This window comes from Carassius carassius, chromosome 33 (genome assembly GCF_963082965.1).
Source record: "Carassius carassius chromosome 33, fCarCar2.1, whole genome shotgun sequence".
NCBI classification, from domain to species: Eukaryota; Metazoa; Chordata; class Actinopteri; order Cypriniformes; family Cyprinidae; genus Carassius; species Carassius carassius.
This window is the reverse complement of record NC_081787.1, coordinates 11,214,118-11,240,674: the sequence shown is the minus strand read 5'-3', so window position 1 is coordinate 11,240,674 and position 26,557 is coordinate 11,214,118. Positions and strand designations below refer to the sequence as shown.

Below are 26,557 nucleotides of genomic sequence, written 5' to 3'. Positions count from 1 at the left end.
TCACCCAGAAATTTAATTCTTGTCGTTAATTACTCACCCTCGTGTCAACCCAGAAGGTTACTTTTATGGAATTTTTGTTCAGTATTTTAAGTTCCAAAAGGATTGAATACTGTATATATCCTAAAAGTAGTAGAAAACAGGTGAGCCATTTACTATAAGTATTCTGAAGCCATTATGTCACAAAGTCAGGATAAAAATCATTAAATAAAAATATTCACCTCTGCTGTTGCTCTCAAATCAAATATGTCAGAAATGCTATTAATTACTAACATTATAATCACATGATGTAATATGACTTAAATGTTGGTCTGTTCTTCACACAAAGCCAACAAGTCATATTGACCACTTTTAAAAAAAACTTTTTTTTTTCCATTTAGGACCTTAATAGCCTTAGCCAATTCACTTTCGTTATAGAGCACCCAGGATGTTTTTCAATATTCACATTTTGTGTTACACTTACAGGACCAAGTCATTAAAGAGTCTTGAATGTCTGAGAGCAACATGAGAGTGATGAAATTATGAAAGAGATTTCATTTTTGGGTGAACTATCCCTTTGATGACATACAAGACTTATTTTTTTTTTTCTTACATAGTCTGTATAAAATGTAGGACATTGACCACAGCAACACGTAAGAGCTCTGCACAGCCATAGACCAGTCACCCCTGATCTTTTACCCCACCATATCAGAATGTGAGAAAAGCCTTGTCTTTTCAGCTTTAACGCTAATAGCTAAGCAAAGATAGCACAGGGTGAAGAGACTGAAAGAATGACAAAACCAATGTGGACAACTAAATAACACTTTCCTTCTTTTTCTCTCATCTTTTCTACTTCGTCTGGCTATAGCACGTCAACGTTCAAGGACATGGAAGGAAACAGTCTGAAGGACAGTGGCCATGAGGAGAGTGACCAAACCGACAGCGAACACGATGTTCAGAGAGGGCACTATGCCGACACAGCTGTCAACGACGTACTGAATATGACCGTACCCCCCAACAACTCCCAGCTACCTGACCAAGGTAAGACAGAAAGTTCTCAACTAGCTGAAAACATCCAGAAAGAATATCAAGCCATAGTTCCGGAGGGAGAGTAGGCCTTGAGGCGCCTTGTTAATGCACAGACAGCACTTCTCTTTCTGGCGTGTCTTTGATGCGAGCCCGGGAACATTATTGACGGTTGTGAGCCACGTCTACAGTCGACTGTGACACTTCAGATCCAGACCTAAATGGCAGCAATTAGGCTGACAAAGGTTGAAGGTGGAAATCTACATATCACGTGGTCACCTCATGCATAATTCACATGAATCATTTAGCAGGGATTAATGTTGATGTTTCTTTTTTTTTCTACTGCTGTTAAAGACATCCGGTATGTTGGCAGGAGTCAGTAGGAGGTCATGTTCACTCTCAGCTACCGCCACTCAATGCTACTTTATAGAGTTAAAGAGTAGCGAGTGGCTGCGCTACAGAGAATCAAAGAACGGAGAAGACCAAAAGAGGGCTCTGAATGGTTTTATTGCACTGATTGTTTTGTGTTGTCATGCTCAATCAGCCTTTGATCTGTGTAATTTTGAAAAATGGAACACCTCCAGCGGCCGCTAATAGTCAATAGCGAGAACTCTGTTCTTGTTGGATGGAAATTAGTCAACCAATTTTCTGAATTGCAGTGAGAACTTGACATTTGCTGAGTAGAAAGACAGCAGAATAAAGAGCATTTCTGAGGGAGATGAGGTCATTTAAATCGTCAGGACGGTCTCTCAGATTGGAGTTTAAAGAGAGTGAGGCATTGTGGCTTGCCTGCGATGCACAAAATCAAGCCTGGCTGCATCTGAGTCACAGTAGCACTTCTTACTTATCTCAGTGACTTGCTTGGGGAAGAAGAGTCTAATAAGGAAGGAAAAGGAAGAGAAAAGACTGAGTTAACGGCTATAAAATAATTTAGCTTGTTCTTCCTCATTTGCCCCCCCTTTGTAAAGCAGGAGCCTGAATTATGTAGAATTGGCAGGTGAACCAATTAAGATCTCATTTGGTCCAAATCGTGCGCTCAATTGCTAATTCCAGTGGGCTAATTAACCAGTTTGTTCTCCAGATGAATCGCAAGATGTATGGCTACCTGGCAACCAGAGAAAAGGAAATTTCCTGCTATTTACATGTTTCTATGTAAATGCGTCAAATGCATCAGCAGATTTGTTTGAGCATTGCTAGGCTTGCCATGGTGTCCACGTGTTGTCTGAGCTATGGAAACCGCTGAGAAGAATGACATGCCTTGCCTGAGTTTCCATGATAGAGGTCTTTCTACATTTCTTCCACTGCCAAATTCCTGTCACCGTATAATGAACAATGATTAGTGAGTCTCATGACTACGGTTTAAGCTGTTGTAGACGTCTAAGAGAAATGCATATATAGGACTCATAAAATGCATTTTGACATACCCTCAAGCTCGGCACTCACATAATTGGACACAATTAGAAAAATGTACAAGAGAATGTTACAAGTAGAGAAAGCCTTTCCAGGTCAGCCATTTTATCATTAGCAAAGCTCTTATCTGCTCATGAGCAAGCGAAAATAAATGATAGCATATAAGCAACATGAGCAAGCACTTCAACGTTGCTGTCATCGGTTTTAACCAAAGCCATTAGACGGTGACAAATATCAGGTACTAATGTCATTCTGAGGCATGTCGTCTGTTTTATTATTCTGCAGTAGCTACAGGCCCTTTGTCTCCAATGAAAAGCAGTGCAGTGGACATGCAGCTCTCATTTGAGTGCTTTAAATATCTATAGCCACAGATATGTAGAAGCCTGTTGATAAATATGACGTGAACTGACTACTAACCCTACATTTACAGAAATATAATGGAATTCATCCTTAATTACAATATCTCTGGTCTTATGTAGTGCTACAGTCCCTGAAAATATCCCAGTCATTTTATCTGTAAGTTAACTGGTTTTTAAAAATAACTTATTGTAAGAATAAATGTATATCCTTGCCTTCGAGATCGAAAAATATAAGTTCTGGTTCTGGTTGGGCTAGAGAGCAGGTACCTGGGACCAAAGAATGAGACACACAAAGGGTGCAGTTCATTCTAAGCTCAACTTTATTATGCATGGTGCTGCATATACAGTATATAGCATTTGTAGAAGTAAAAGACATTACCGTCTGGAAAATACAAGCTGAATAAGCATAACCTCATTTGGCAATAATCAGATAAACATGTCATATGAGTAATGTCTTAGTCTAGCACATAAAGATCAGACAGGCACACCATGTCCCTAGACACAGGGTGTTCGGGGGGGGGGTCACACTTTATTTTAAGGTCCAATTCTCGCTATTAAAAAAAAACAAACAAACAAAAAAAAACTATGCCTTTTGCCTCAGTAAAATCCTAATTTGCTGCTTATTAATAGTTAGTAAGGTAGTTGATAAATTTAGGAAAGGTTTAGGATTAGGGATGTAGAATATGGTCATGCTGAATATGGGCTTTATTAAGTAACAATGAACAGCCAAAATGTTAATAGTGAGAATTGGTCCCCATACTAAAGTGTTAGCTGTCTTATAAACCTTTAAAGACTGACCTACTGGTAGCTATGAGGTTGTTAATCAGTTTTATATGATTTTGTCGAAATCATCAGTCTACATTATTTCTTTATCTCCTACATTATCTCAAAGTTTACAGTGCTGTGAATACATCTTGTAGTTGGTTTGTTTAGTTCATGGCTTATAATGCCACTGAAAAAGTAGGCGGGCACTGTTGCATTTTATAATATTGCTAAAGTCGCTAGCTGATTCACTGACTGAATTGGCCAAAAACACAATACCAAGGACAAGACTGCTTGAGAAACCTTGGGTAGATTGTTTACTGCGAATTCTAATAGATCCTCAAGTGTTTGGTGACTTGTACCTTATTTTGTTCTATAAAAAAGTGCTACACTAGAGTGTGGTGTTAGTGTAGTAAAATTTAAACAATCACAGAATCACTGAAAATCAACATGACAGAATTCCCATCTAGGAAATAGACACACTCATACTCCAGGACACTGAGGCATATAGTGGTTGCAGTGGGAATAACTCTGACCTACCGTTTTACTCTTCTAGTACAGTGACAAGTTTAAACCACAGTTGCCAAAGGACATAAACAGAGTCTGGAAATCAAGACACTTCTTTGTTTCCCCTTTTTGCTTTTGTTTTCAGGGGTTTTTTTCACCCTCATTCTTCCTGGAAACAAACAGAGGCAGGAAATTGAGCGATAGGAAGCTCCCTCCTGTCTCGTTCCCCAGGTTCCAGAGCAGTGTAAATGTTTATGATTCACACAGCTCTTTAAAAAGGTAATGTTTGCACCAGGGACATAGTGTTACCTCCGATTTAAAATGGCTCCTCCCCAATTTCTCGTTCCATTTTGAGATGGAGTGTGAGAATGTGGGGGAAAGCCCTCTTAGGACTGTAGTGTAGTCTCTTAATAAACAATACAAAAACACTTCCTCAGGGGTGCTTTCTTCATAGCCTTTTATTCTATTACAAGACTCTATGTCTACTTCCTGCAGTTTGCGCTCCTTTTCTTTAAAAAATACGGCGGCTCCCATAGCAAGAAACATTGCACTTACTAGGACATGGCGTGTCCTTGACAGGAAAGCGTGGGAGACGGTGCTAACGCTACTACAGCAGGGCCATGGTGGTCAAGAGCCAAGACTAATGATTGCATTAGGGCAGAATTACCAGTGAGACAGTGATGAATGGGTTACGGTGTGGACATCACTGCCTGAACCCTTCCATCTGTATTTAAAGGGATATACATTTATGGGTGAACTATCCATTTAAAGCCTAGCTGTATTGAATTATACATCAGTTTATTAGCTAAAGACTCTTGAGGATGATGTTACCTGATATGAATAGCATATAAACATGAAAAATACTTTACACATCCTTTCAAGAGCATTTATATGCCATTTATACGGGCCCAAACTAATTTCCAAATCTCAAGGATCAGCTGTTGAATTTGTTTGTTCTAGGACAGAGGTCTGGTTGATGGCTATTTGTAGAGTTCCCAGTCCCACCAGACAAAATGACAGCCACCATTAAGCTCTTCTCTCTTTTTTCCCCACCCCCGAAGAGATTGAGGAGCTTTGGCAGTTCAATTTGCAGCTGCTAAGTTCCAGCATGTTCCACTCAGAGTGTCCCCGACCCCGGGAGTCTTTTATTCATCAATTCCTCTGTCCCCATGGGCTTGTACCTCCTCCCATGCCCCGGGATTTCACACTCCCTCCACCACCCAGTGCCCCATCCGAAGACTCCGGCTTCTAATTGATTTTGATGAAATTGATAAAAGAGTTTCCCTTTTTGTCTCTATCACCCCCAATGGAACCCCCCCACCACACACACACACACACTCACTTCTCCTTCTCCTCGTTCTCTCCCATCTCTTTCTCTCAAGATCTGTACACATGCCCGTACTTCTCAACTTCCCAGACAGTTTTCCACATTAAAAGAAATGACAAGTATAAATAACAGTTTTTCCTCTGCAGTCTCACCCTAAACCTTTAGGGAAGGATTTTTTTGTTTTGTTTTTTGCATGGGGGTCTCTGATCTCATAATACAAATGCTGACATATGTCAAAATGAAGACAGAAACAGAGGAAGGACTAGAGTCAGGTAAGCTGGGTGCAGAGAGCAGGAGAAATTATGTCTTTTACAGTTTGGTGCGGTTTTCTCTCAACTCTGAACTGAACTGCAGCCTTAAGGGTGCATCATGACTGCTGACTTCCACTAAAAAACTAATATTAACATTTGACTGGATCTGACATAAAAACCTCACTGAATTCCTTTCTGTTAACACGACATGTACAGTAGGTATATTAAAAATAGGCTATGTTATTGGGACTTATAAAAATTTGTGTGGCTGTTGGTGGAACTAAGCTATACCTTTTTTGCCTTTAAGGGGCTAAGTGCTGTGTTAAATTGGCCAATTAAATTACTCAAAATGTTTGAGAAGAAAGGGTTTTGAACGGATGAGATGAGAAATGTGCATCATGATAATAATTAAATTAAAATATACTCAACATTTTGCCAAAATTTTGAGTGCAAAATTGACTACATTTATAATTATAAAAATGTACTTCTGACAGTATTTTCAGAATTATGTTTTTTTTTTTGTCATAATTTAGACTTACAATTTGGACTCTTTATTACATAATTGACTTTTTATGACTTTTTTTTATTATGTAGTGGAAATGAGCTTCAGTATTCTGCTGATATGTCACGAAGGTAGATAATATTATCCATAGATTATTATTATTTTATTTATTTTTTAATTAACACTGGCTGCATGCGCTGTAATCTTGTGTTTAAAAAAACACAAGATGGTGCGCAACAGATTTGAACAGAATGTGTTTTTTTGGCCAGGTCCATCTATGTGTAAAATAGACTTATGATTAAAAAATAGCATGGACAGAGTGCCTGTGTGAACGCCCCCTTAAATGTGCTGTTTATTTTCCTGCATTCAAGAACTTTTCTCTCTAAAAGGTGTCAGAGAATTACTGCAAGGTGTTGGAGCTAAGCTCTGCAGCGGTTACCTTCACAACAGTGTGTAAAAATGAGAAAATTAATTGTGTTTTTATTCAGAGCTTTCACAACTTACTCTGGCAGGTAGGCCTTGAGGTTGTTTTCTTTGAAGGTGTGCCTTCTTCTAAAAAACATGAAAACATCTCAGACAATCACATAACTCTGAATAGCTCTGCTCTGCCTTGAACCCCCTCAGTCTCCAAAACCCTTCTTCTGAATAATTGAAATGGGGTTTAATCAGCTCAAGACGGGGCTTCTTATCTTTCTGCACTTGTTATGGATACGTTTTTTGAACATATCAGAGGGGGGAAAAAGGAGCGGTTCATTATTTCTAGGGTTGGCAATGAGGCTGATGTATCTCATTGCGAACCCTCGGTTGACAGCTCATTTTCCAGACAATCCTTGCTTTGATTCACAGAAAGCGAGAAAGAGGCTCAGGATTCCATTGCTTATTCAGGACCAACGCTTGTGGCTATGTGTTAATAATCTCCTCAGAAAACAGGCAGAATCCCAATTGTTTGTTGAACACGTATGTAACTGGGTGCAATTCTGTGCAGATAGGAATACTGGGAGATTGGCCTCGTGCTCAACATAGAGGAGAAGATTAAGGCAAGTTAATGTGCTGTTTGATAGTCATGGTGAGAAAGAACCGCTGCTCTTCAATCTCAAGTCAATTTGGGAAACTGAAAGGAAGGAGAAATGAAAAAGCATGTGACTAAGGATTAATGAGAGAGAGATTTTAAAAAAGGAAAGTGAGAGTTTTAGCCGAAAAGACGGATAGGTCAGCTGAAATGCAGCGACGTGCTGTTTGCAGTCTGCCAAATTGCGCTATCCTGATTGGTCTGTTTTTGGAGAGTTGTCTTTAACTACGCTGGGTTTCTTGCCCACCCACCTTTCATCCTCATGTTCATCTGCTCCGTACCTTCCTGGCCCATCCTGACTTGTGGTGGCCCTTCTCTCTCTCGCACTCGTGAAAATCCACAGGTAACAAAGCCCAGAGGCAAAGCATTCTCTGGGGCACAGAAGGTAAAATGAAGCTTATCACACCGAGTCCCCAGCCTTGCTCTATCAGAACGTAACTAATAGTGAGGTGAGACAAAGTCCATCCCTGTGGAGGGCTCTTGTACCCTCTCTGTGCATAATGGGCTCATTGTAACAACTGCTACTGGGGAGTCCAGGTCTTCAATTAAGCATTTCTTGTATCCTGCCCCAGATTCTTTTCCCAGGTGGGGCAGAGCAGGGCTCAACAATTAGGATGGTCTGCTGGCCAGTGTGAGAAAGTTTTGGGCCAGTTGACAGAATCAAGTGGTGCTCTGCCACTGAGAAGTTTACATTCACTGATCTTTTACATCCATCTTTATGCCCTGGAAATATAAACATTTGGTTTTCAGTGATTTATGCTGCACTGTTGTTGGAAATTATGCTATGGAAGCCCTTGTCTGCAACATAAAAAAAATCCTTTGGAAAGTCTAAATTATAATTTTGAACTCAAAATTATGACACATTAAGTCAAAATTATGGCACATTATCTCTTTTATGAGATAAAATGTCAAAATTATGAGATACAAAGTCAGTAATGACAAATCATAATTATGATAAGTCAGAAATAGTCAAAATTGAGACAAAATTGGCAAAAAGTTATAATTATAAAAAAATTACTTGTCAGAATTATTATTTGTCATAATTTACACTTTTGTTAGAGTTTGGACTTTTTATCACATATTTGACTTTTTATGACTTTTCTTAATTACGTGGTGGAAATAGGCTTCAATAGTCTGCTGATATGTCGTCAAGAAAATGTTATCCATAGATTGCAAACACAGATTTTGGCTAGAAAGGTTTTGTCAAATTAAAAAAAATCATTAGTGAGATTTTGTTGAAAACTACAAACCTATCAGTAATGTTTTGTATTTCATCCCATCGTTTTCAGCTAAAGTGTGTTTATGAATGTATACAGTTATATTACACTGTAGACATTGACAAATGAAAACATTGCAACAATCTGGAAAAGGAAACCAGAGCCTCATCCTAACATACTCTCTGTTTGACAGGGATTGGATTGGACTGTGTGGCAAGTGCTGCCAAAAAGTGAGCCGCGATTGGTAGGCAGGCAGTTTAATAGATGATAGGATGAGATCCCTGCTGGCATGAAGCCCACAGCACCCACAACAAGCCCCACTCAACTCCATTAACTCCCATTAGATTAGCTCAGCTCGCTTCACTAAAACTCAACATTCCTGATCCACGCTTACGGACAAAACTACATGCGTGTCCAATAAAATGCGTTCCGATTAAAAGACTGGACTGCCTGAAAAACATGCCCATGCTTATACAAACACAATAATCTATTGCAGACATTATTTACTTTAGCAGTTGTCAGTTGTGTATTGCATTTTGTTTCTTGGACCACCAGGGTTCGCTCACTCAAGGAAAGATTACGAATAAACTCTGCAGCAGTGAAGGAAAAAAAAAAATCAGCTGTCTTTTGACAAGTACATTGTACCCGGCAGTTTTCTGTCCAGAATACAAAGAGACATTTATCACTGCAGCTGGGTAGAAAAGAGAGAGGGGGGTGTGAGTGAATGGGAGAGAAAAAAAGAGAGGAGAAAAGGATACAAGGGCAGTGTCACTGCGGCAGTGTGAGAATTTCTCTTTTAACCCCCTTTATATTAACGAAGCATGCATCTGACTGCATTGAAGTTCTCCACCGTTCCCTTTCCCTGCTATATTTCCAGTTTTGTCTTCACAAAAACCATCATAGAGTTCCATTTCTCCCATATAATGGTTCATCCTGAATCATAACAGTAAAATTCCGCCTTCTGCTCATCAGAGGTAATTAAAGCCATTACAGTTAAAGGTTAAAACCTTGGGCCTTTCTGTATCCTGCCAGTCTAATGTACTGTATATTTATTTGCTCTAGTGTAAAAATGAAATGACCAGCTGAAATGCATACACAGACGTACAGTACCATCAAACAGGCTATGATTGATATAGTTCACAGACATGCCTTCATCTCCTCCTCTCTGCTTCATCCTTCTGTCCTCACTGCATCCTCCCTCAGCCTACTGCAGATTATCTCAGTGGGTTAAAATTCAGTTAAGTTTCCTCCTGCATAGAAATTACTTCAGCTGGGCATATTATCAGCTATGGATGAAAGATTCAAGAAAGGAACTGGTGAGTGAGATCAGTTTCGGAAACAAACCTTGAGAGTCTCTTCACCTTGCCCAGTGACTGCATCTCTGTATAAAGCCAGCTTCACAACACAGAAAACCTCAGCAAACCTTTTACGTGCAAATACCCTCCTTTTCTCTCTCTCTCTCTCTCTCTCTCTCTCAAAGCAGTCAGCTCTCCCGAGAGCTTAGGCAACCATTTTCCTTAGAGAAAAAAAGACAGTGTGGTGTGCATTCTGAATGTGCCACTGCTACAGACTTTGTTTTCCTCCATGCCTCACCTATGGTATGTTTTCAAAGCTTTCAAAAAGTGGAGACTGAACTCTGTCACTCTATCCTCTGGGTAGCCAATTAACCTTCATGGTTTTAGGGCCCTTGCCCCCATCCCCTTAACAAGGAGGATAAAAACTAATGGGGGAGGCTGGCTGTTAAGTTTAATGGGAGACAAGGAGGCCTCAAAATGAGTTTTTTTTTAATGAGACTCCCCTGCTCTCGTGCACTACCCATTAAAGGGTAGCCTGGAATGGGCTGCTGCACTGCAAGACGAGATCAACACAATCAAATGGGCTAAACATCACAGCAGGTGCTCAGACCCTTTTGTCTTCCCATGTTGAAGGATAATATGCAGTCTTGCTCATTATTTCTGTCACATTAACATCACAAATGTACTAAAAAGGCAGCCTAATATGTCTCCATACAAATTTGAGCTGTCTCTTACATGATTTGAATTGGAGATAGATGTCTCATTTACTCTCTGGCCTTTATTGGATCATTAGCAGCCATGCCGTGCTCCTCTCATAGGCTTTGCTCCTGATCCTGAAGTCTTGCGACATACTGTAAACCACAATTAAATATGAATAGATTTGAACAAAAAAAAATGTATACTGGGAATTCGTTCTCAAAGTTTGGTGTTGGTAAGATGATACGGATATATGCAAGAACGCTTTGCTCCCCAATGCTGCATTTATTTGATCAATTGCACAGTAATAACAGTAATATTGTGAAATATTATTACAGTATAGTTTTCTATTTTAATATATTTCATAATTTATTCCTGTGGTGGCAAAGCTGAATTTTCAGCAGCCATTATTCCAGTCTTTAGTGTCACGATTATTTAGAACAATTCTAAAATTCCTGACTTTTAAAGTGTGATTCAAGTGTCCTAATACTTTTTGTAGCCAATGTATTGCATAAATCCAAGCTATCCACCCCTGCAGTCCAGCACTGCCCCAGTAGAGCTGGAATTGTGAAAGAGCAGGAGAGGTGGCTGGGGACCATCAGTAGGGCTTCTTAAGACTAGTGGCTTTCTCTGTACTCTGTCTTTTTCTTCTGTCATGGATAAGGGCATTTAATGTCACGGCCCTGCATGTGGCCAGGAGTGGCACCAGGGAAATGCAATTAACTTCAGCCACAGCAACACTGCCCACATTGTGCCTTTCGCAATCCCACCCACACCTCTGACACAACCGGGTGCCTTCCATCGCCAATGACCCACTAACTTGCTTCGACTCAACTTGAGTCTGACATTCATCTATGCTGTTTTTCTTGTTTGTGATCTCAGGGTTTTCACTGAGGAATACGCCCCACTGCTGAGTCTCTGCTCGATGCATGACTCATGCTTTCTTTTAGGTAAGCTTTTGCAGCATATAGAGGAGCAATCACATATGTCTCCTCCCCACCGTCTGGCTGCGATTCAAGGCAAGGTCTGCTGCCATTTCAGCTGCAGTGCAGTCTGCCTGGCAGTTTTGCTCAGTACTTCACCGCGTTTTGCGATGGTCTGCGAGAAATGCTGTTTTTGGGCATGTGGGGAGTGAAGACCTTTGAAATACTAATGAAAAGGGAGACTGTAAGTGTCCATAGGGATGTGTAAACAAATCGGGGTGTGGCGTCCATGGTGAGAGGCCAGACGGCTACCGACTTGCACGGATATACAGTGCACCTGGACCTGTTTTTCGATGCTGTGTATGACCTCGGCGGTACAATAAGCATCAGGTGAGCCAGCAGGGCTCCTCCTATTGGCTGTCAGCCAGGCAATGCTGATATGATGGGAGGCGGCTCTTACGTTACAGGTACAGTAGCACTTTCCTAACCGTCTTTACAGGTGCTTCTCAATGAATTAGAATGTCAAGGAAAAGTTCATTTATTTCAGTAATTCAACTCAAATTGTGAAACGCATGTGCTAAATTCAGTGCATACAGACTGAAGTAGTTTAAGTCTTTGGTACTTTTATTTTTGATGATCTTTGCTCACATTTAACAAAAACCCACCAATTGACGATCTCAAATTAGAATACTTCATAAAACCAAAAAATAAATAAATAAATAATAATTTAGTGAATTGTTGGCTTTCTGGAAAATATGCTAATTTACTGTACATGTACTCAATACTTGGTAGGGGCTCCTTTGCTTTAATTATTGCCTCGATTCGGCGTGGCATGGAGGTGATCAGTTTGTGGCACTGCTGAGGTGGTGCAGCTCAGCACATCTGCATTGTTTTGTATCTTGTTTCACATCTTCCTCTTGAGTTTGCTGGCCAGTCAATAACACCAACACCATGGTCATTTAACCAACTTTTGGTGATTTTAGCAGTGCGGGTAGGTGCCAAATCCTGCTTCAAAATTAAACCAGCATCTTCAAAAATCGGGTCAGCAGAAGGAAGCATGAAGTGCTCCACAAATCTTGGTAAACGGGTGCAGTGACTTTGGTTTTCAAAAAACACAATGGACCAACATAAGCAGATGACATTGCACCCCAAATCATTACAGACTGTGGAGACTTAACACTGGACTTCAAGCAACTTGGGCTATGAGCTTCTCCACCCTTCCTCTAGACTCTAAGACCTTGGTTTCCAAATGAAATACAAAACTTGCTTTCATCTGAAAAAAGGACTTTGGACCAATGGCAACAGTCCATGTCTTCTTCTCCTTAGCCTAGGTAAGATGCCTCTGATGTTGTCTGTGGTACAGGAGTGGCTTAACAAGAGGAATACGACAACTGTAGCCAAATTCCTTGACACTTCTGTGTGTGGTGGCTCTTGATGCCTTGACCCCAGCCCCAGTCCATTCCCTGTTAAGTTCTCTAAAGTTCTTGAATCCAGTTTGCTTGACAATCCTCATAAGGCTGCAGTCCTCTCGGTTGGTTGTGCATCTTTTTTTTCCACACTTTTTCGTTCCATTCAACTTTCTGTTAACATGCTTGGATACAGCACTCTGTGAACAGCCAGCTTATTGGCAATTATTTTTTGTGACTTACACTCCTTCTGAAGGGTGTCAATGATTGTCAGAGACCATTTTGAAGGCTCAGGAAACCTTTGCAGGTGTTTTGAGCTGATTAGCTGATTGGCATGTCATCATACTCTAATTTGTTGAGATCACGAGTTGTTGTTAAATGTGAGCCAAAATCATCACAATTAAAAGGACCAAAGACTTAGGCTACTTCAGTCTGTGTGCGTTGAATTTATTAAATACATAAGTTTCACAATTAGAGCTAAATTACTGAAATAAATTAACTTTTCCTCTACATTCTAATTTATTGAGGAGCACCTGTATGTATAAGAAATAAAATTGATTGGTAACAAGCAGTCAGACTGTGTGCAGTCTCCCTGAAAAGAAAGGATGTAAAAGAAAGAGAGGCAGAAGAGACACGTGGGAAATAATGAGGGAGTTGGTTAAAAGAAAGTAGGAGAAAGACACAGACATGGGCATGGATAAGAGAGTGAGACACAAAAAAAGAGAAAGACAAAAGAATGAAAGAAAGCGAATGAGATAGGCCAGCTTGAAAAACAAGATAAAACGGAATATAAAACGCATAGCCAAGACTGACACAGTGAACATGACTGAATGAGAAGGCACACTGCATTAATTATGTAATAGAGTCTATGCAAGCAGGCTGCTCGCATACGTCTCACAGGGAATGACAGTATGGAGATATTAGTATTCGGCTGACGCATTTGGGCCCAGCTGTTGAAGAGAAGACACACTGATTTTAGCCACTCAGGTTGCATTGTGTCCAGGTGCGTTTGTGTCAGTCTTAGCTTGACAGGAACAGGGCATCGGCTTTATTCCCACTGAATAAAACAAGATTATTAAAAACGACTTAAAAACATTTCAGTAGCAAAAAGGGCGGAAGATGAAGCAATAGCAGCTTGTGGGAGAGGAAGTTATGGATTTTAGGCTGTCTCTTCTTTTTGGGCTTTAAATAGCCACTTCTGCTTTGCTCAATCCATGAATCAAATAGCTTTTGATCATGTGTATATTATATACATTGATACATAACATGAATAAATATATAAACTACCGTTCAAAAGTTTGGGGTCAGAAAGATACTTTAACACTTGTATTCAGCAAGGAAGCATTAAATTGATCTAAAGTGACAGTGAAGGCATTTCTGTTACAAAAGACTTCTATTCATTAATTTTTTACCAGTTGAAAATATATTCAAATAGAAATCAGTTATTTTAAATTATAATATTTTACAATATTACTGTTTTTACACATTTGTCTGAATTAAAATGGCCAGTTATGAATTATTCTTTTAATTTTTCTCAAATCAAATGCAAGCATTTATTGAAAAAAAAACTTAAAAGAGGGGAAAGTCTAGAGACACCGATTAAATAGAAGAAAAATGTACATTCATCCACCCACAAATCTATTTTTGCCACCCCTGCCCTGAAGCCAGTTACAGTCTCTAGGCTGGATGCTTTATGAATAGCAAATAAAGCCCTAATAGAGGAATATCTCTTAGGCTTGCTTTAAGTAAAGCTTGCAGATTTCAGAGGGGTTCACTGATTTTGGCAATGTGCTTCTCACAGATGATTTAATTCACTGCAGCCAGTGAGTTTGCATCCTCCATTTCATTCCCTCCTCCCCACGCATCCAAGCCCTAGACCACTAAAGCCCAGCACATCCCCTTACAGATGTAATTTACTCTCTGCTTTGTCCCTCTCGCTCTTCTCGGACTCAAGGGTTTCTGAGAGTAAATTAGCTACATTGCTCGGTCAAGCTTAAACACAGAATGCAGCATTTGTAAGAGTATTTAAAGATGTGCTCCACAAACCAATCCTTTTGAAAAAGAGCCGGCTATTGCGACTGGATGCCTTTGTGTGTATGCCTCAGTGGCTGCCAGATCTATGAGTCAGGTTCATTTTGGGGCTGCCATTAGAGAACTCAGTGGTTGAGTACCATGACAATGGCCTTCTCTGTGCTTGTCCAGAACTAATGAGCTAATCTGTAATTTCCAAACCCACAGACAGAAAATCCTGTTTTCTGTCAACTATTTTGCAATGTTTTACACAGTGGCCTCTAAGAGGTCGCTTGACCCTATGTTGGCATGCGATCTACTTCTCAGGCAATGACACTATCCAGAGGAGAGCTGTAAGAGTTCAGTGTAACGGCAACAGGGAGATGATGCTGGTCTCTGGCCTTCCTCAAGGGATTCTAACCCTTTAGCTCAGTTCAACTCTATATAGTTGCTCTGAAGCTTTGGTTTGCTATATAATAAAGAGCAGAAAGACTGTGGAAGTTTCAATGGAAAGTGTACATCCTTCACAATTAACCTTTTAACTTCAATTCTTAAATAAATTTGAGATGTACTGTAAACAGTCATGACTAAACTATTCTTAAGATGCCTTATGCACAAAATGTCGTCACATGCTGATACTTTCAGCTTTAGAATTCAGTCACAAATTCAGTCAAACTATTGACAGCCATAGTTTAAATATTGTAATTTATATATCTAATAGTATACAGGAAAAAGAGTAGGCTAAATTGTGTGCACGATTTACCAATTCGTTCCCTCGATTTTCTAAATCATGTACACGATTAATATATTGAAAGAATGAATTAGTAAATTGTGCAGACGATTTAGCAAATCGAGGAAATGAAATAGTAATCATGTGCACGTTTTAGTACATTGAAGGAATTAATTAGTAAATCGTGCACACAATTTATTCATTTTTTCTTGCATGTCATATGCGGGGCTCCGTAATAATAGTACTCTTATAGCGATTATAAAAAGACACTGTTAGCTATATAGAAAGTAAATATTTTCCAGATAATGTTTTAAACAATTTATTTTTCACTGTATTAATGAATGTTTATACGTGAAAATATATAGCTTTTATATTATATTATATTATATTATATTATATTATATTATATTATATTATATTATATTATATTATATTATATTATATTATATTATATTATATTATATTATATTATATTATATTATATTATAATAAAAGGGGTCTCTTGAAAGCAGATCATATCATTTTGTGGTCTATGGTATCAAAAAGCTTGAATTCCCCTGTTCATAAAAAATGTTGGCAAGCAATGAATCACAACAGGAGAATCTAGTTGCATATAAAGTGCATTTGTAATAATTATGCTGTAATGCTGTTGCAAACAAATAAGGCTACTAAACCGTCTCTCACCATAAAGTAAAGAAATAGATTCTACCTGTGTGAAGCACATGCTCAACTCATTACCGCAACATCAAGCATACCATTTGCTAGCCTCCACTCTCCTCTTCCCTAACAGAAAGCAACTTATTTTTGCTTCAAATTGTTTCATAAAACATCATCACAATGTCTTTTTCCCTCATGCAGTTACTCAACTGTTAAGTAGATACTGTTTGTACCAATCTATGGCTACCACATTTTTTGTCAGCACCAGTTTAGAAATTCATTCTTTTACTAGGACCAGCCACACAGGGTCTGATGGGGACGGGAGGAAAGGCGGAGAGACATATTTTGGAGCTGTGGCACTAATTCACACAAAGGCAGCGGTCAAAAAAGAACAGTGTGGTGGTAAGCCACATAAATAAGTTGAGCTGTCAGTGTGCTTTTGAGACTAAAGGACTGCAGATGGCTTCACTGAGTAGACTGGCTGTCAGACACACTTAACAGAGCAGGATAGACCAGACCCTGATTTACTTCATGATAAATTGACTGGTACTAATGTTAAGAAGCAGGCACAGGGAATCCTTGATTTGCCATCCGTATGACAGTCCTTAACAAGGCTAAGCAGCGAGTATAATATCCTCAAAAAGGAATATCCGAGCCAAAGGAAGATGGGGGACGTCAAGGTCACTTTCCTGAAGGAGTCACAGAATTGAGGAGAGAACAGAAGACAGAAACAGACTAATTTTCCGAATAGTGTGAAAGAGGGAGGGAGAAAAAAAAGAAAGACAGGGAGTGAGCAGATGGAGTGAGAAAGCTGGAGAGCTGCTCTAGATGGCAAGGTCTCTGCACCGAGTGCCGTCTTCGTGTCTCAGTGACGCAGCCTCCTCCACTGTTTGTAAAAACAAGACCATCACACTCCATCTTGTGATCCCGCCGGGCTGAGGGCTCACAGCTGATTTATGGTGCACAGACTGAATTGCATGGCTGGGATGACAGCAGCACTTGGACACTCCCTCATGGGAAGCCCCCAGCTTCTGCATGGCTTGTCAGAGCCTGTGCATGGCAGCTTGCGATAGTGTAAGAGTGGAGACAAGGTTCCCAACATGACCCCCATCCTGGACGGATGTGCTACAAAGCCACCCAGGATCACCCGGCCACTTCTTCTGCCTGCAACAAATGACTTGAATGAGAGGAAGGAGGCATGCAAAACATTTATTCAGATGTTGTATATCTAAATAAACCATTTAATGATTCACCTATTACAAAGAATAAGCAAGCCGAAAGGTGGAGAGATAATAAATAATAAGAGACATACAGTGTAATAAATAAATAAATACAATAATAATAATTCTTCCATTCTCTTTGAATGTTTGGAGATCAGTTTTATTATTAATATAATTAAATCATGCATTACTGTTATAATAGTAATAATAGTAAATCAATTCAAATATATAAAGTACAGAATTTGTACTTGTTTCTATTTTATTCTTCTTTCTTAAGACTGTCTGTAAATCATATTTATTATTATTATTATTACTACTACACCTATTTTCTCTCATGCCATGTCAGTATTTGCTCCACCTGCAGTGAAAAGAAAGAAATGAGCACCAAACTGATGTCTGCCCTCTCAATCCAACATATTACTTCTCACAGGAGCAGACTGCAGCTGTATTGTTTAATCAGTCTACATGGAACAACAATAGAGAGATACAAACAAGAAGATAAATATGTTTTTTGAGGCAGAATGTGTCTAAATATGATTTATACTATCTTTATGCTCAAAACCACATCAAAACACATTCGTGTTTAATATAGTTAATCTTCAAACCGATGCATTATTGTGTAGCTCAAAACGGTTTGATATATTAGGAACATCTTGCTTGTTTCTTCGGCTGTTTCACCTTGTTCCTCAAAGAAATGACGTTCTTTCCCCGGGCCCGTAAATCCAAAGTGACTGAATAGTGTCACTGTGAAAACTGCAGGGCCCCGTGGTTGCAATTACATCCCCAGTCGCAGAGTGTGTTTGAGAGGATGTGAGTATGCCCACTCTCCCTCATATACTCTCTGAGCCCAAACCTATTTAAACAGGTACATTAGCGGCAATTTCTCTGGCCCTCTCTCGCAATACATCAACACTGCGAACCTCATGCCTGTATTTTTTGGAGAGAAAAGAAAGTGCGTTTTCCAAGGAGGAGCATAATAGCTTCCAAACAAAATGAAAGTCTGGCAGTGACACAAAAGATGTTCAGAGTTTTGTTTCCAAATTAAAAGCAACACTCAGCCCACCCACAAATTGAGCTTCTTTAGTCATATTTATGATAACAGACATTTTTAATGAATTAAAACCCCAGTTTATGGAGCAGTGTTATGCGAAATTTAAAGTTCAGGAAGCTGAATTAGAATTGGAGTGACAGGAAGAAAAATGTACTGCATTTTTTTTATTTGCAATTCAAAGCAATGTAACAAAGGTAAATTCTGGGAAATTAAGTGAAACAAAGTGTTCCATCCGTCCATCCTTCTATCCTATCTGTCCACATATATATATGTAGTATATATAATTTCAGTTCATTTAAATTCTACTTTCATTCAAATGACAATCCTGTTTGTTTCATCAGGTCATATTAAGGAAGTGAATTGGAATTTCCAAGGCATTCTCAATTTATTTCTGAATGGAGCACAACCCTGTTACTGGTAGAGAGCAATGTGCAATCTTTTACCTGCCATGTTTAACTTTAAACTCGCTGTGACCACTGACCTGCGGACCGGTAACCAGTGCTAAATAAACGAGCTAAGGTCCATTTTTCACCTCATTAGGGGGCAGATCTGCCTGGGCTCCTGTCTCATGAAGAAAAATGAAAGTTGTTCTACTGCACGCTGAGCAGTTTGCATTACAAGTGTCCCTATTTATTATTCTTCAGCCTTTCAGAATGCAGATTGTGGTACACATATTTAAAACACCTTGTGCATTCTCTCAGTGCAACAATTAAGATTTTTCATGAACTCTGCACTTTACTTACACATGTGGAAGAGTGAGAAAACAGAAGCTTCCGCCTCCAGCCAAAGCCAAGACCATAATTAGTATGGTTTAAATCCTACACAGCAAATGCTCCCTATGACATAGTGCTCATAGTTTTAAGTCTTTTCCCGGAACTGATTGGCAAGCGCATTTTACTGATGACTTTCAATAGACATTCTCGGTAGGAGGGCCGTCTGCCTTCCACTGCTCTCTTCTGCAAAACTCAAAGACCAGCTGCATTGAAGCTTTAATTGCTTAATTTGTTGGCATTATATTTCAATCTCTCGCAGGGCAAAAAAGATAGGAAGAGATTCTTATTGTCAGGGGTCGACAGGCTGTCATGTCTTACTGCAATTTGTTATATGGTTAGCACAGACCTTTGAGAGAAACATCTGTGAGTTTTGTGGATAAACCACTGACAGGATGTCAGAGAGCTGTTAATGGCATTCTGCTTTCACTGCAATGTAATTTACAAGAGAATCGCTCCACAGGAGACCCCATAAAGGACAGAGACTGAAAAAGATGACAACATCTAATGTATGTATGTGTCTCTCTCATCATAAGGAATGGGAATTGGAAAATACACACTTTTTGAAGTGTTGCCCATTCAAGAGGTGAACACGATTTGAATTTTGTTAAAGTGCTTCCTATTGATCCGCAGGATGCAGATAAATCCATGCTTCTGTAGAAAAGTAGATTCTCGTGAAATGAAAGGAGGATTCTGGGTAGACAGACTGCGCCTTGGCAGGTGTGGTGTCCACAGTAGTCGCTCAATGTATATGTGGAGAATGGTGAGACTCACCCTTGTTGCTATGGTGATAACATTGACTTTTGGTGATGAAAAGCCCTTTCAAGATGTGGACTTGTGTGTGTTCTCAGGGCTTGGTAATTATGGGCTAAATTTGAGCCACTTGAGATACCGTAGTCGATCCAGAGCTTTAGTTTTCAATTAGTTCGTACTTTTTCAATTTAATTTCTCCATTCTCCCTGCTGCTCGCCTGAGTTTTAGTATGTGGAAGCATAGGTGCATGTGTGTGTGGTGGTCTGGGTGCGGATGTTGCTGTCTATATATGTGGGTCAAATCGCTCTCATAAACACACAATCTCACAGGACCTCTCATCTTCTCACATGTGCCGCAGGAGATCTGAAGTGCCCCCTGACTTCAGTCAGTAATCTGTCAATCTCATCAGATCAGATTTTAAAAGAGTGACAGATGTGGCAGTGGCAACACTCCGATATTTAAATATTGATTCAGGGCCCAAAGCTGTGTTGTACCTCAGAGTCCTGAAAGAGCAGATAATTAGTGATATTAATTGGATAATCCGTCAAGCTCGGAGTGTAAATGTGTGAATCATTCCCGCAATCTTTTGCTGTCACTGAGGGCTGCAAGTGTGTAGGATGGTCTCACCCCATGGGCTGATTTACCAATAGGGAAGCTGACAAAATGTGTCAACAAACATCTGTGTGGTAGATCCTCTGACTATTTTTATTGACAGGGTGAGAACTTGTCATGCTTCATGACATTCATTGGGCAACAATTAATCAGCAATAACAGGTCCAATGGCTTCACAAGTACTGCAAGCTCTATATCAGCATTCATCAATGTGACTTTGCAATGTCATACTTAAGGAATACACCTATAAATTACTATATCAGTAATTGACTATCAGAGATTTAAAAAATATATACCTCTCATACATTTTAAGAAACATTTCTTATTACTAGCAATGTTGAAAATAGTTGTTGCTGCTTAACAGTTTTTAGAAACGTATACACTACCATGCAAAAGCTTGGGATAAGTAATGTTTGAACAAAAAAAAAGGGAAAGAAAAAAAGAAAATAAATTATATTCAGCAAGGATGCATCTATTCATAAACTGATCAAAAGTGACCGTGATGATGTTAACAGGTTACAAAAGATTCACATTTCAAATAAACACTATCCTTTTGAACTTCCTGTTAATCAAATAAATCCTGTAACAGTTTCCACATTTATATTAAGCAGCAAAACAATGTTTTTAGATAATTAACAGCCTTATTTATAAGAAGCATTTTATATTTATATATATATGTGTGTGTGTGTGTGTGTGTGTGTGTGTGTGTGTGTGTGTGTGTGTGTGTGTGTGTGTGTTTGTGTGTGTGTGTGTGTGTGTGTGTGTGTGTGTGTGTGTGTGTGTGTGTGTGTGTGATAAAAAGTTGTTGCCTTGATTCAAATTATAATTCAGATGCCTAAACAACCTACATTTCATATTTTAACAATTTATTGGATATCAGATATAACATTCAAATAATTAGTATTATCTCTCTTCATCTGAATTTTAATAACAATGGATCCATAATTATTCCTGTAATTGTTTTTATTATATGTGAGTGGTGCATGTGAAAACAGCAAACTGAGGAACCGATTTTGTTATGCAAATGACATTTGTGTATATTAGCAAACATTTAAGCAGAGAGAGTGCCCTTGTCTATCCAGATGGCCAATAATGAAATATGTATGGAGTCAAAAGGACTCGCACAGAAAGCTGTTTTGGGTTGACTGCTAATAAAAAGAGAGCTGCCTTGATTACTACAGGTGCACCTCTTTTAAATAAAAGGGAAGAGAAAGAGGCAGACAGCTCCTCAACTTGAGAGAGAGAGAGCTTGGCTTTTTTGTTGCTATAATGATACAAAAAGCATCTTGAAAGCCCTTCCATCTAACACAACAAAAGACAGATTTGTATTTATTCTGGCTTAGACAAATATATATACATATATATTTTTTCTTCACAACAGTTTTAAAACATCATTAAATATTTTTAACTGGCAGCTAGATGACAGAGATGTAGAACAATGTTCAGCATTTAACAATGAGGCTACTTTGCCAGTGTCCCTGGCTGTGAAATCACTGATTGCTCTGTCTAAACCCTCCTTTCATCAAGTCTGGAAACAGAGTGAAACAATTACTCACAAGAGGGGGATCCACTTTTGATTTAGCAATGTACCCTTTGGTCTATTTATTATTGGTTTAGTAACAGGCACTCAAAAGTCCTAGCATTAAGACTCGTCGAGCCAGCTTACGTAAAAATGGAGCAGAGCTCTTCACCATGCAATGATCCTTTTTTTTTTTTTTTCATATCCAGCTCTGACATGTGCTGAAAAGATGAAAGCTCCAAAACAAACTGTGCCTGAAATCCATGACGGAAACCACAAATAAGCAGAAGCTGTGCAAATGGCACAGTTTAGACAATTAAACTAACTCTTACCTTCTCTTTCTCTTTCTCTGTGCAGATCAGTCAGAGGGTTTTCACTGCCAAGATGAATGTCGTATCCTGGGCCACTCAGACCGCTGCTGGATGCCCCGGGTGCCGATGTCGGCAAGAGCCAAGTCTCCTGAACACGGCCGCAACATCATCGCTCTATCTATCGAGGCCACCACCGTGGACGTACCTCACTATGAGGACTGTGGCACCACCAAAAGGACTTTTGCCACCTTTGGCAAAGACGGGCCAGATGAGGAGCGGGCCGAACAGAGGGGCAGGAGGCAAACAGCGGAGCCAGCCGTCTGCAGCCCCAAGACTAATGGCACTGTGCGCGAAGCTGGAAACGGCCGGGAGGCTGTCAGCCCAATCACCTCCCCAGTGCACCTGAAGAGCCCCCAGTCCAAACCACCCTCCACCTACAACACACTGAAATGCCGGGACGCAGAGCGCATAGCCAACCACAGCCTGCTGCGGCAGCCGGAGGGGAAAGACAGTGAGCCAGCCATGCGGGAGATCAACACGCTCCTGCAGGACGGGCGTGAGAAGGAGTCCCCCGGCAGCAAGCGGTTGAAGGACATTGTGCTTTAACTGGCTACCACGTGTACACAGAGGGCACACACTACTACGAGTGTGTGTGTGAACATGTGCGTGTGTATATTTGTGTGCTTGTCAGCGTCGAGCCGAACGGGCCTGGGGAAGGTAGACACATGTGCAGCACTAAGCTGAAAATGTGTCTGCAAGCTCAGACTGTCATCATGGCTTGGTAGTAACAGCAATGCTTACACGTTCGTCGCAATTGTCTTTCCGCAGTGGACAGGCTGGTTACTGTGTGCTGAGTGACACGCTCCACCCTGCTCTCACGTCTTACCCTTAGAGGAGAAAGACTTCCAGTGCAACGCTGGTGACACCCAAGTACAGTCATGCCTTGTGGACCTTAAAGAGACTTCTAACTTTTTTTAATGCCTTCTTTGGTATGCAGTTTTTGCTTCAGCTGCCAAACCACTCACTGTTCCCGAAGAGGACGTGGGTCTCTCTGACACTACAGATGGTGAGACTCTTCCCGTCTAACATGAGCAGTCCGGCCGTGCCGTCTGGTTGCAGGAGAGCGCATAGGAATACTCCTGCAGATCTCATTTCATTTCAGTGGCTCCTCACTGGTCTGATAAGACAACCCTTCTCTGTTTCCCTCAAGACATACCTATGTCAGCAAACCATGAGGTCGTTACAGTGCTTATTTTTTATCACAGATGGAGCTAAATGAAGTTGCGCTATCAGCTCTGACTTACATCCAGAAATATATGGATAAAAAGAAGATAAAAAAAACATCAGACTTGTTGCTTTTGAAATCTCCTGTGCCCTTTTCTGATTGTAGCCAGTGGAGCACAGTTTACTAGAACTTCGTGCTCTGGTCTTGTACTTTTTTGGATTTTGACTATGGGACTAGGATAGAAGGGGTCGTCACTTACGTCTTGCTATGTAAAACTCTGTTTAGGGTTTACTACTATCATTTTTAATAATCTGTTGTTATGTGACAATCCCTTTAATGTTTTGTTGCGAAAGTAAAAAAAATAAATAAATAAACATTGGTGTTCAACTAAAGCTACAGTAGCTTTTGTACACAAACACAAAAAGAAAAAAAAAGAAAAAAAAAAAACATATATGCCAAAATATATTTTATAAATAATTTAAAATGTATACTGAGAATATTTAATGCGGTGTAGTTATTTTATCAGTAAGTTATACTTGAAATTAACTGGCTTTTTTTTCTTTATTTTTCCCCCTTTTATTGACTATGTTATTCCTATTTTATATATATATATATATATATGTATATATATATATATATATATATATATAATTTTCAATTGATCTTGATTTTTTGTTCAGTGTGTTACCCCTGGCAACTGTTGATTGCCGTCTACCTTGTTGTAAAAGAGTTTCTTATTGGTCAGTTCTTGTGCCATCAAGTTTCTGTGTGGGCAAAAAAAAAAAAAGAAAAAAAAAAAAAAAGAATTCAGCACCAACAGTAGTGTGTCAGTGCAATGAGCTTAGAGTGAGATAGCAAAAGAAACCAAAAAACTGCAACAAACATTATCTTTCAAGATAACAGGTTGTTGTTGAATCTTATTATTCAAGTAAGGGTAAGAGTTACACTATCATTTCAAGTCACTCAAGGCGGTTCCACTCATTTCTGAAGTGTTTGAGAGGCGCTAAATGGATACAAGTTACACGTAAAGCAAACCCAGATGCTCTGAGACAGACTTGCTTTGCTATCAACCATCAAGTACAGCCCTGCATTTTTCCAGATCATTTAAGAATGCTGTACCAAGACCAACCAAACAAGTTATTTTTTTTTCTGTAAGAGAAAAACAAAAGAAGAGGGAAAACCAAACAGATTTGGTGGAATTGCCATACCGGAGAAGGGAGAGAAATTGCAAAATCAGTTTCTTTGCAATACTTGTGTTATAATGTGGGAAGTGAAAACAGCAACAACATGTGAAAAATATATAGATCTAGTAGCTGAATGTTTTTGCTGGTCTCACCAAACAGCTTCTGGCAACATGAAAAATGAAATTATCACTGAATGTATACTGCAGCTTATTATTAAACTATTAAATGTTCTCCACTTTGTCTCCTCGTCTAAATTAATCAGTTCGGCATGTTTCCATCACACTCTTTTTAATTTGCCATCAAATGGCTCATAATGGAATAGATCCGCCTCCACTGGAGAGGAAGAGAGCGAGACGCATTGTTGAAAAGTAATGAGCGCAACCCAAGTTCAGCATACACCAATTATCCTTTCTTAAGCGATCTTTTGTCTTGCTATAATTCATTAAAATCGATAATGTGATATGAATATCTACTGTTAATTTTCCTAGAAAGTAATATGTTAATGTGGGTGGCAATGGCAGCTGTAGCGATGAGAATCAAATGAAAATTAGTTTTCACCGCAGTCCAATCTGAAGGCCTCTGTACAGAATCCTTCTGCAACATAATTTTTATATATCCTGATTCTGACTAATTGCGAAAATTAAAAACGACAGCAGCAAACACACCTAGTGCTGCCAAATAAAGCAGCCATTTGGGAATCATCCAGTGTCAATTTCAAATGGATGGTTGTTCTAATTTGCTGAAGTGGATGGTGCACGCAACTGGCCAAGTACATCATTACTTGGATTCATACCCAGTGCAATTCAATGCTACTTATCTGTCAAAACAACTGACAAAAGATCCCAAATGACAATGAATGACAATTTTTAAGCAGGACGAGTCCCTCCACAAAAGTCAAATGCATGTAACCGATTGCCTATAGTGATTGCACTACACTATATTGTGTTTTTATGGTGTTCAGAATCAGGGTCACTCATAGGACATTACTCTTAACTCGAGGCTTTAAAGTCAAGCATCTAATTCAAAAAGGCTTGTAGACCTCATCATTAGTTCTGCAAACAAACTCAGCATAATGACCAACAAATGTGTTCTTCCTCCGACTACTAAATCTGTTGGCAGCACACACTGCTCTAAGTTACAAATGAATTATAAGGCATGCCCAAATGAGCCTCGTCCCCTCATGTTTAATCACTATGGATTCCTGTTGGTCAGGGTGAATTCATCCTATTATACACAGATTTATCTCAAAGGTTACCGGGACACACATCCTATTAACGTCCTATTAATGTTTAAATTATCATTTTTGCCAAATGGTGGAAGGGGAAATCACAGAACAATTTAAATGATTTATTCCTGACACCGACATGCAAAGACATAAGGCGAGGAGGGAAAAAGGGGGGAAAGGGTGCTACTTCTTTCCACCGATACAAAACAGTTTGTACCTTATTCCTTTGAGTAGGCCCCTCAATCAGTTCCAGCCATCTCCATTCCTGAATTGACTTCATTCTATCAAAAGGACCGCAGCTGCTCCAGCAGCGGGGAAAGGGCTAATTGTGACCCACTGTTCATTCAGGTCAACCTCTGGGACCAGTTCTGTAACCCGTGCCCACCAACCAATGGCTGAAGAACAAGCTGAAATTTCTAGATTAAAAAAATTAATAAAAATCTTTAAAATTCAAATGTGAAAGATTAAAAGGTTTATTATATTATTGTTATTATTATTTAAAAACCAGCTGCTGTGGTTAATAATATCAACATACCCTTTATTGCAGCTAAAAAGCACTTGGAT

The 26,557-nt window shown here is 39.5% G+C and overlaps 1 protein-coding gene across 4 annotated transcripts in view; it reads left to right on the top strand.

Moving 5' to 3' along the window:
- LOC132113723 (protocadherin-19) overlaps positions 1 to 23,094 on the top strand; it is a 53,756-nt gene extending 30,662 nt beyond the window's left edge. For all 4 annotated transcript variants that reach the window (XM_059521666.1, XM_059521665.1, XM_059521664.1 and 1 more), the window contains exons 4-5: positions 845 to 1,017; positions 22,406 to 23,094. In XM_059521666.1, coding sequence (XP_059377649.1) covers positions 845 to 1,017; positions 22,406 to 22,965 — 733 coding nt within the window. In that variant the 3' untranslated portion in view covers positions 22,966 to 23,094. The remainder of the gene's footprint in view (positions 1 to 844; positions 1,018 to 22,405) is intronic.
- Positions 23,095 to 26,557: the final 3,463 nt, after the last annotated feature.